Source organism: Leptonychotes weddellii, chromosome 8 (genome assembly GCF_054177405.1).
Source record: "Leptonychotes weddellii isolate Sample4059 chromosome 8, ASM5417740v2, whole genome shotgun sequence".
NCBI classification, from domain to species: Eukaryota; Metazoa; Chordata; class Mammalia; order Carnivora; family Phocidae; genus Leptonychotes; species Leptonychotes weddellii.
The window spans coordinates 31416964-31428043 of record NC_138376.1 but is presented as its reverse complement, the minus strand read 5'-3'; the positions used below and the strand labels follow the sequence as shown (position 1 = coordinate 31428043).

The 11080-nt window shown below is 47.3% G+C and overlaps 2 protein-coding genes across 10 annotated transcripts in view; both read right to left on the bottom strand.

Annotated features, from left to right (window-relative positions):
- TOMM6 (translocase of outer mitochondrial membrane 6) overlaps window positions 1–11080 on the bottom strand; it is a 401564-nt gene that overhangs the window by 187309 nt on the left and 203175 nt on the right. The gene's annotated exons all lie outside the window — the stretch shown is intronic.
- TAF8 (TATA-box binding protein associated factor 8) overlaps window positions 1–11080 on the bottom strand; it is a 42194-nt gene that overhangs the window by 24275 nt on the left and 6839 nt on the right. For 4 of the 9 annotated variants that reach the window (XR_014147657.1, XR_014147658.1, XM_081828225.1 and 1 more), the window contains exons 6-7: window positions 8440–8587; window positions 6850–6992 (exon numbers count right to left, since the gene is read on the bottom strand). Coding sequence is in view for 5 of the 9 variants with exons in the window: in XM_081828225.1 (XP_081684351.1) it covers window positions 6850–6992; window positions 8440–8587 (291 nt within the window). In the remaining 4 variants the exon portion in view is untranslated. Of the gene's footprint in view, window positions 1–110; window positions 1991–3231; window positions 5017–5245; window positions 6993–8439; window positions 8588–11080 lie in introns of those variants that run through there. The other 5 variants (XR_014147659.1, XM_081828224.1, XM_081828228.1 and 2 more) reach the window with 5 other exon arrangements.

Sequence of the window (11080 nt, the reverse complement as noted above, 5' to 3'; positions counted from 1 at the left end):
CCTTTCCCTAGGTTCAGACCCAGTGGGGAGCCTCTCTTTTCTGCCAGGGAGCAGAGAAGACCACCTCAGTTGGCCAGAGAAGCCTCTCTGCACCCCAGCCTCCAACTCACTTCTTCCTGCGAATCTTGGGTTTCTTCACAGGCCGCAGATAGGGGTTATCGATGACGTTCTCCTCCCCATTCCGGCTGCCCGACAAGGAGGGGTTCTGCTGCAGGACAGAGGTGTTCTCCTTCTCGGCTCCAGAATCATCCTTTGAGCAAAAGCCGAAATAAAGCAAAATACCAATGGCATAAGGAAAGAGATCATGCCCATAATAAGAACTACTATCAGCATCCCTTTCGTCAAGAAATTAGAAGCCCAGGGACCACTTTCTTTCTAGTGTACCTATCTCTGCCCTGGAGAAATGAGGCCCAGGCAGGGGCCGGCTAGCAAAGGAAGAGGAGACCAACAGCTTGGACACAGGGCAGCACAGAAAACAAAACTCTGAACCTCTCAAGAAGGCAAGGACATGAGTTAGAACAGAGGCCTGGCAGGGGCAGGGAGTCAGAGGCAAACATCTGGATGCTCAAGGAGGAAACCCGGCCTGTGTGGAGATAAAGAAAGAGAAGTGACCCGAGATGCTTTGCAGGACATCTGCAGGGCCAGAACAAATCATGTGCACAGGGCATCTCCTGGACCAAACTGAATGCAAATCAAATCACTTTCCTCCAGATTCTCAAAAATCTGGTACCTGCAACAGGTACCAACGATCACACTGCAGCAGAGGCCAAACATTTCTTGAGCCCTGAGGGTTCCTGCCAAGGCAAAGACAACACGCAGGCGCCAACACGGGAACGTCAACGATAATCCCCATCTGTGACCTGTGGGTCAGCTCTTTCACTGTTTGCTTTGAGGAAAGTGATTTGGGAGAAAAGTTTATAGGTTTACAATATATTCAACATGATTTCAATTAAAACATTTTTTAATCATAATATGTGTAGACATATTGAAAGTAGGTTGAAACATTATAAACCGGTTCTGGGAATATGGGTGATTGAGTCTCCTTTCCTTATTTATGCTCTCTTCTATTTTCCAAGTTCTTTAAAATGAGCACAAGCTGCAGGGGAATGGGGAGAAAAATCACACTGAGGACTTGACCTAGAAGCTCAGGCCTGAGGGACTAGAAGTGACCAGAAGAAGCCGGTTGGGCTGCGCCCCCTGGTGACGGGCCAAGGCTCCTGTCACTGAGATTCCGGTTCTGTAATTGAGACAAAAGAGGACCTGACCTCAACCAGGAGATTGTTGTCAAAAGACAGCAGGGCAGAGGACGCTGTGACTGGATGACATGAACAGCAGGTTCCCTCACAAGGCACAGCAGGCTGAGGACAGGGACTCCAGTCTTAGGCTCAGTGAGCCTGAAGAAACTGGCTTACTTCTAGGTTCCGCTGCCCACCCCTCCCTGCCCCACCAATTCTGCTCTCCCCCAAAACCCAGTTCCATCCAGGGTCCCTGTGCTTTCCCTCTCCCACACCCGATCCAGTGGGACTACAAAGTCACCTAGAGCCGTTGTAGACCTTCTGGAGGGTCTCTTGAAAGGGAGTGCCTGCCCCCAGGACAACCTAGCTCATGCCAGACCCAAAGTGTGACCATGACCAGACCTGCCTGGGATATTTGGCGCCCAATCTTTCTGAAGTTAATAGCTTGGTTCAGTAACTCACCCCCTACTTCCCTGCTGTCCTTTCTCTACCGGAAACGCCCTGTCTTAAAAGTGGCTGCAAGTTCACTTCAACCATGCCTTAAGTGTTTCCTGAGATAATAAGGATGGGAGGGACAGTCAGGGGCGCAGAAAAGCCAGCCCTGGGACCTCTGCTGGAGGGCACTAGGCTCCCTCCGTTCGGCTCACTTGTCTCACAAGGCCAGGATGTGGGTCCCGAGTCATGGGACAACAGCTTCTCTTCTCCCAAGTAGAGCTGGAAATGCCACTTTCTTGCCTCCTTCAGGGACAGGCAGCCTTGAGACAGGAAGGGATAGGAGTAGATAAAGGTAAAGTACCAAACTCACTGAGATTTACTTGAAAAAGGTGGGAGCAGAAGAGTCTGTCAGGAGCTCCCCGAGCCTGCGAAGGCCACAGCGTGTAAGCTCTGGTGAGCCCCCCACACCCCCGGGTGACTGCAGTGCCTCACAGTTTCCAACGCCATTTTTCTACCCCGACCACTGCCGCATGCGCCTCTCTGCCCTCACCTCTCTGCTGACTCCCAGGCTCGCACAGCCACCTGCTCGCTCAACATCTCTACCTGGCCTCGAGGAGGCACCTCAGACTTCTGTGCCAGAAACGGGGCTCCAGCCCTTCCCGAGGTGACTCCGTCCTTCCAGTTCTTCAAGCCCGAACTCCACAGTCATCCTTGCTTTTCTTTCTCAGACTCCCACATTCAAATCTGTTAGGGTCATTTCTTGGCCTTACCCTTCAAAATACGGGTAGAATCTGACCACTTCCACTGTCTCTACTGCAGCTGCCCTGTTGGACCCCCAGTAGCTCTCATCAAGACTACTGCAGCAACTTCCTAACTGACCTCCCCCACAGTCTAAGATCCTTGAGGAAGTTCCAGTATGTCCCTCTTCCGTTCCACACCCTCCCATGACTCCCATCTCACCCAATTAAAAGCCAGTTCTGAAAGCTGACTGCAGGGTCCTACCTGACCTGACCTCAGCCTCCCTCCCACTGCCTCCCTCAGCCACAACCCTACTCACTCACCTCTGTGTTGTTCCTTAGGGCCTCTGCACTGGCAGCTCCCTTTCCAGAACGCTCTTCCCCAGATATCCACATGGCTCACTTGCTCACTTCCTGCAAGTCTCTTGTCAAATGTCTCCTCAGTGATGTCTACCCTGATCACCCTATTTAAAACTGAAACTTCCATCTTTCACCCTGGATCTTCCCCCTCCTTGGTCCCCTTGCCCCAACAATAGCATCCGCATCTTTAATATACTGTAAATGATTCATTTATACATTACATTCATTGTGTTTCCCCCCTGGCCAACACAAAGGCTTCCAAAAGGCAGATGTTTCGTTTGGTCTGTTCACTGAGGTATCCCAAGCACCCAGAATGTATCTGGCACATACAGGTACTAAATAAATACTTGTTGAGCAAATGAATGGTACATTGTTCATAAAAGAGCAAGAGTTGAGACACAGGTATTGTCTGTGGAAGGCAGCTAGTTCAAATATACAAGGAAAAAAAAAATCTCTCTTACACACTCATTTAAAATGAATAGTCCCTTTATGTTCAAGTACATGGAGAAACCGGAACCGGTTAAACAAAGTAACCACCTAGAAACAGTCCTTAAAAGCATTGCTGCCCTTGATAGATAAAAGAATAATTTAAAATACCAGTCATTTAATTCACTGTAACGACGTCTGTAAACCACAGATAGAAAACATACCCGTCTACAGGGAGCTGGTTACGTTCCATGGTTATGTCCACACAGTGGGCCATGATGAAAGCATAAGGAGGGCTGGAGAAGCTCCTAACACACACGTATGGAATGATCACCAAAATATACCAATAAAGGAAAAAAGGAAGGGAAAACCGTTTGCGATTTGCTACTTGTGTTTAAAACAAGGAGGAAACTGTGTCTCTGGGAGGATACACAAGAGACTGGTGACACTGACTGCTTGAGAGGCAGGGAAGTGGATGACAGGGAACAAAGATGGGGGAAAGGATGGTTGCCGTGCGTTTCTTTCTACATTGTGAATTCTGAAACATAGAACTGTATTTGCCATTCAAGAGAATAACATGAACAAGTCCAATCAGCTGTGTATCAATTGTTGCTAGGATCCTTTTCTTGAGGCCTTTGTATTTATTTCTTCACTTTTAATAGAGGAGCAGGTGGTGGTACAGCCTAAAATGGTGGGCGGCTGGGGGAGGGAGCCGCCAGCCAGGCACCCGATGTACGTTGCTGAGATAGCTTTTCCTATTCCTGCTTGTACTTGTGAGGAAACAGACTCAGATGTTAGGGAATGTGACCCAGGTCACATTATCTGGAAAGCAGCGCCGTCTCGACTGGAGGCCGGGCCAGCGTGACTCTGAGGGTCAGCTCTTGCTATTCTCTGCCATCTGGCTTGGCCTCTCGGTATCCTGGAGTCCTACGGCAGCTCCCGCGTTCCTGGCGTTCCACAACCTCACCTAAGTCACCGCCTGCGGTGACCCATCACACATCTGCAGGCCTGTTAGCTACTTGGTGCTTAGAAGATGCCTCCTGTTCATCAGGTGAACCTCATCTGAGTCCAAGACCCAATCACCCTATCTCAGACTAAATTAACTGAGTCCCAAACAGAAGTGTAAAATAACAAGTTCTTCTGCTTTAGGTAAAGCCATGGGCTTCCAGCCCTAATTCGGAAAGGAATAATCCCACATTAACGAGACGTGTGTTCAAGCAAGGAGGCCCGTCAGCAAATAACAGAAGACAGCACAGGCTGCGCTCCACCTGCATACTGGGGCTGCTGGCTGCCACCTGCTGCATGGAACCTTGGAGAACACATGGAATGCTTGGTCCAATGACCACCACCAAGGCAACCTTTGCTTCAAAGCCAGGGCCGGCTTTAAAGGATAGATGAATATGGTAAGCGGACCACAGGGTCCTTAAAGGCATTCAAGTTTCTAGCAGTTCTGTGGCTGTACTTGGCACTTTCTCGCAAAGATACAGGGACATGAGTGGGGTCTTATCCTCGCATGTGCTGATTACAACACCTCAATACCCAGACGAGAACATCCACGGGCTCTGACGAGCACGTCTCACCCGCCTTGGTCTCTGCCCACGCACTCGATCTCCTCCCCTGGGAGTGAAATGCCCCTATCAAGGCCAACCCCTCCACCATGCCCTGGCCCCTAGATCCCTTACCTCTCACCTACCAAAGAACATCAATCCAAAATGTTTCTGTCTCTCCTGCATCCACTTTTCCTCTCTACCAGATCATCCCATCGGCATACTGACATCCTGTTATTTCTTTTATCTTAAAGAAACAAACAAAAATAAAAACGCCTCTCTTGGGGCGCCTGGGTGGCTCAGTTGGTTAAGCGACTGCCTTCGGCTCAGGTCATGATCCTGGAGTCCCGGGATCGAGTCCGCATCGGGCTCCCCGCTCGGCAGGGAGTCTGCCTCTCCCTCTGACCCTCCCCCCTCTCATGTACTCGCTCTCTCTCATTCTCTCTCTCTCTCAAATAAATAAATAAAATCTTTTTAAAAAAAAAACAACAACAAAAAAAAACGCCTCTCTTAACCCCTTAGCGTTCCCCCTTTGGCCACTGCTCCATTTTTCTCCTTCCCTTTACAAATTCCTTAAAACAATTGTCTATATAAGTGCTGTCCAACGGAACTTTCTGCAATGACGACAGTGTTCGTTCGCATCTGTACTGCCCCGTATGGTAGCCACTAGCCATGGGTGGCTATTTGAAAAGCGGCCAGTGTGACTAAGAAACTGAATTTTAACATCTCAATTACATTAGTTTCGGTTTATTTTTTAGATTTTTAAAGATTTTGTTTTTAAGTAATCTCTACACCCAATGTGGGGCTCAAACTCACAACACCAAGATCAAGAGTCATACACTGCACCGACTGAGCCCACCAGGCACCTCTAATTTCAGTTTAAATAGACACACGTGGCTACTGTAACGGACAGCACATGTCTATACTTACGGAGTCCAGTTCCTCTTCTTTTTATCCTTACCCATTCCCAAGGAGCTCACTCAGTCTCATGGTTTTAAACACAGTCTACATGTGGATGACTCTCAGATTCGCATCTCTACCCCTAACAGCTCCTCGAACTCCCAACTCATACATCCATCTCTCCGCCTGACATCACCACCAGATGTCTAATAAGCATCTCAGGCTACCCTGTTTCACCGGAATTCCTGCCTCTCCCCCCAGCCACCTGGCACACCCAGGGCTTCCCTATCTTGGCTGAAGGCAACTCCATCTTTCCTGTTGTTCAGGCGAAATGCCTTGCATTCCTCTTTGGCGCGCTCTTTCTCTCACAACTCATACCCACTCCATCGCTTGGCTCTCCTCTGAAAGTAATCTAAAATCTGACCAAATAATCTATCTGACCACGTCTCATTGTCTTTGCTTCTACTACCACCCCTCAGTTTACTGCAGAGCCTCCTAAGTGGTCTCTCTTGCTTCTACCCTTATCTTCTGCAGTCCACTCTCAACACAGCAACCTGAATGACTTTGTTAATAAACCTACATCAGCCCCTGACGCTCCTCTGCTCAGCATTCCCAATGGCTCCCCCCTTACTGAGAAAAAGCCCAGTGTTTAATACAACCTTTAAGATATAACTGCCCAGGAGCTCCCCCTTCTTCATGCTACCTTGATGGCCTTGAGGTGCCTCAACACAACAGCTTCCACCTCAGGGCCTTTGCATCTCCTGTGTCCTCTGCAAGGAATGCTCTACTCCCAGCTATGTACAAGCCTTATTCCCTTCATGTCACCTTCTCAGTCACCCTATCCAGTACCACAGCCCCTCATACCCATACTACTTCCTATCTTCTAATTTATCATTTTTCTTAGCTATGTGAGGGCAGGAAATTTTATCTCCTTAGTCTCCTACTAATTCTCCAGTACCCAGAACTGTGCCTGGCTCTGGCAGACACCTGTTCAATATTTGGTGAATGAATGAGTGATCCCCAGGACATGGACTTGTCTCTCATGCAAGAACTCATGTCACACTTGGATCATCATGAGCCCATCACGCAAGTCCCTGACACAAAACCAGAGGCCCGGGGTAGGTCATGTCTACTTCTCAGGGTGACAGGCTGAGGGCAGCATGGATGAGTTTTGTGGGTACTATGAAGCAGAGAGAAGGCAGGACCCACCGTGCTGATATGAAGAGGGAGGTTCTCTGTGTCTGTCTGCTCATCCTGCTCCGAGGAATCTGTCTCTTCCATCTGTTGCATCTCCAGCTCCGATGGAAGAAGGGCGGTCAGATAGGGGATGGTAAAAGGCCTGGCAGCGATCACTGGGAAATTGGAAGAGAGGCACCATTCCGGTCAGTGTCCTTGCAGTGGGCCAAGAGCCTTCCAACAGATCCATGAGCGGCAATGAACAGCAGTCATGGCTGACACACTCTGAGCACTCATCATGGGCCACACAACGTCCCATACGCTATCTTTAATCCTTGCCTCCACCCTATTAAGTACAATTGCCAGCCCTGTTTTACAGAGGAGGACCCTGAGGCATGGAGCGACCTCGTCAAGCACACAGGAAGTGGCGGAGTGGCATCTCAATTCGGGCAATATGGCCTCAGCGCCCACTTTTACCAAGTATAACTAAACGCAGACAGAACTGGGGCTGAATCCTAGCGAAGTATCAGCTGAGTGATCCTAGACCCAAGGTCAGTTAAGCCCTCTCAGCTTCATTTCTTGAGCAGGGATACTGATCTCTTCAGCCTAAAGGACTCAAGTCCAAACACTGGACCTGAGAACTCTCTGCATCTAAGTATACACCCCCTAAGCTAGAGGGCACTTCAGGTAAGTGAGCGTTCCAGTTCTTCCAAAAAGCATTGATGAAAAGAAGAAATTATTAATTAAAAAAAAAAATTTAAAAAACATCATCTATGTATATATTTCTATGGCAGAACGTGATTAGCAGGAGACACTCTGAGATTATTTTTGCTGTGGCGTCCCGTAGTCAGGAAGAGCTAGGGTGAATCCTATCTACCAGCTGTGTGGCTTTGGGGAAATGACTTCATTTCTTTTCTCTAAAAGCCTCGGCTTCCTCTAATGGTGGTGGGAGAGGTTCCTGACTCACAGGTTCGAGAGAAGATTCAGTGAGGTAACATAAGGGAAAGGATTAGCACCGGGTCTGGCAATTGAACTATTAGCGGCTCTTATCCAGGGCCAGGCCCACAGCGAGCATTCTACAGGGCCTTGCTGACTGCATCAATCACCCAAACCAATGTCTCGTTCACCTCTGAAAAACCCAAGGCCTATGGAGATGAGGTAACGTGGCCACAGAGTGAAATGGTAGTGCTGAGATGAGAAATTTAGTGACGTGGAGCCTGTGAAAGGAACGGTGAAGGGCAGAGACGGGGGCGAGGGGGTGGGAAGGGTGGGGGTGAGGGGGGTGTTCGGTGAGTGCCCCACCCCCTGCCTTCGGTGTCCCTCCTTCTTCCAGGGCTGCTACTTCTGCTGGGTGAGTCTCTCTGATGCCTACAGTCAGTCATCCTTGAGGTAGCTCAAACTCATCCTCAAACAGCCGATTGCAACAGAGGCTGTAACATTTTACAGCCACCAGTTAGGCACAGGCCTTTAAGACCTGGGGACAGGAGTCAGAAATGTGAAGAACAAGCTGCCCCCAAGACAAAGACAGAGCTTTCATTTCTTCCTATCATGCTGAGAGAAAGGGAAGATGGAGTGAGTATTTCAAATAACAAGACAGGATCCCCAGAGGGGAGAGACTCTCACATGGAAACGTGCTGACGTCATCTTTGAAAAGACTCTGGGTCTCGCCTGTCTTGGCCATAAATCGGGTGAGTGCCCGCTCCACGTCTCGTCTCTGGGATGCAGCCTTCTCCCGCAGGACCTGGTAGTCCGACACGGGCTCACGGTACGTCTGCAAAGAGAAGAGCAAAGACACTAGAGGAATACCAATGGATCATTCTTGCTGTTGCGATCTCCTTCTACCCTTTCAATGGCCCACTGACATTATTTGGAGCCGAGATCCCCAAGGGCAGTGGAGGGGCAGAAAGAAAATGATGTAACTACCACTAATATTTACTTTTAAGCTTAAAAATCAAGAAATACACATTTACTGAAGCAAATGCTCCCGGGCCTTCATGTAGCTTCTGTGACAGCTGGTGTTAGGCCTAAGAGACGCACCCTGAAGGGAGAGTGGGACTCCCTCCAGGGAAGCCGTGACAGGGAGCACCCAGCCCTATCAGTGTAATGGGACATCCCAAAGTATGTGAGTGGCCACTTATGTATCGGCTTGTTTTCCTAAACCAACCTTTACAAAGTGGATATGTTGTCCCAAAAGAGCCCCTCTAAGAAACACAGACCGAGGCTATCAATGTAAGCGCAAGTGAACAAGAAAATGGTGGGCTGACACTCCTCTGGCTCCTAATTATGAGCTCTTTGGCCATCACATCATCGAGTAAAGAACAACCGAGATCTCATCAGGATGAGAAGTTAGCAAAAACATTTGAAGCTGTTAATGGTAAAACTGACATTTTAACCATGACCAAAAAAGCAACTACTCTTCGTGATATGGAGATAAGATTTTTAAAATAGGTATTGGAACCACTTGGCAGTATCTACTAAAGCTGAACACATGTATCCCCGATGACCCAGTCATCCCACCCCTGGGTATATATTCAGCAGAATGCAAACATACGTGCACTAAAAGACATGTCATGGGTCGAACCATATGTATAAAATTACGAGTATCTGACAGTTGTTGGTTTACAAAAATTACTAGAATGTTCACAGCAGTGCCGTTTGTGTAAGCCAAGACCTGGATTAGCTCAAATGCCAAAAGATTATGTATATGTTGAATAAACTTCAACTACACCCAGCAACACGGAAGAATCTCAGAAACAAAATGTTGAGTGAAAGAAGCCACGTAGTTTACATAAAGCACAACAAACAAAAGAATTTATGGTGATAAAAATTAGATTACCTTTGGGGGCTAGTCACTAAAGGGGAATGGGCGCCTTTAGGAATGCTGCTTTATGGTGTTTTGGGTTTTTTTTTTTAAAGAATTTATTTTTAAGCAATCTCTGCACCCAACGTGGGGCTTGAACTTACAACCCCGAGATCAAAAGTCACCTGCTCCACCGACTGAGCCGGCCAGGCGCCTCACAGTGTTGTTTTTCGGTTTTGTTTTTTAGTTCTGGGTACTAGTTCAACATGTGTGTACACGTAGTATACATTTATTATTTGTGCTTTTCTGTATGTTTGTGATATTTTATTAAAAGTTTACTAAAAAGAAAAAAGAGGTTTTGGAAACATTCCCACTGTTGTCAATGTTAATTCAAGTGTGTCACCTGTATGTATGCTTCCCCTAGCTACACTGAAACACAGAAACAGCATTTTCAGACATATTTAAGATCTTCCCCAAATAAAAAATTTGAGTGGATTGTGAACATACTTGTTAAAAACATTAAAATGCAAGATCTTACAATTATTTTTAAAGATAACCATTTGACGTTCAAGAAGCTGGAAATTTAATAGAAAATTTTTAACAAGATTCTTCAAATAATTGGTAGATGAGAAAGAAAAAAATTAGGTTTATGATTTTTTAACGGCAGCTGGTGATGCTGCACAGCTTTGCAATATGCCTTTTCAACTGTGAGAGCTGTTCAAGTACCAAAATAAACTGATCGTAGGATCAGACCTCCAACTTACTATCCCGCCAAGTATTAAACCATGATTTCAAAAAATAAAAAGCAGAGGCAATCCCCTGGCTGCCACTATAAAGGAGCAAACACGTTTCCTGAATCTGTAATAAGGGTGAGATTATCCGTTAATGTATATAACTTTGGCATAGTGTCACATTACATTCGTGTCAATAAGCAAACACTGGAATATGTGCTGAATATTTTTACTGACAAGCTACACTATACAAGAGTGAGACACTGTTGTAGGCTGAACTGTGTCCCCCCAAAAAGAGATATGCTGTTGAAGTCCTAACACCAGTACCTTAGAATATGATCTTATTTGGAAATGAGGTCAATGCAAGATGTAATCAGTTAACATGAGGTCGAACTGGAGTACAGTGGTACGAATCCCCTAAGACTGTGCCCTTAGAAGAAAATGGCGGCGTGAGGAGAGACAGAGAGTGCCACGTGAAGACAGTTGGAAGGACGCACCCACAAGCCAAGGAATGCCACAGACTGCCTACAAACCACTCAAAGCTAGGAAGAGGCAAGGAAGGATTCTCCTACAGGCTTCAGAGGGAGCCTACTGACACCTTGATTTTGAACTTATAGCCTCTCACACTATAAGACAATGCATTCCTGTTGTGCTAGGGCCACCTAGTTTGTGGCACTTCGTTACAGCATGCAGCCCTACGACACTCATACAGAGACTACTGGTCAAGGGCAAT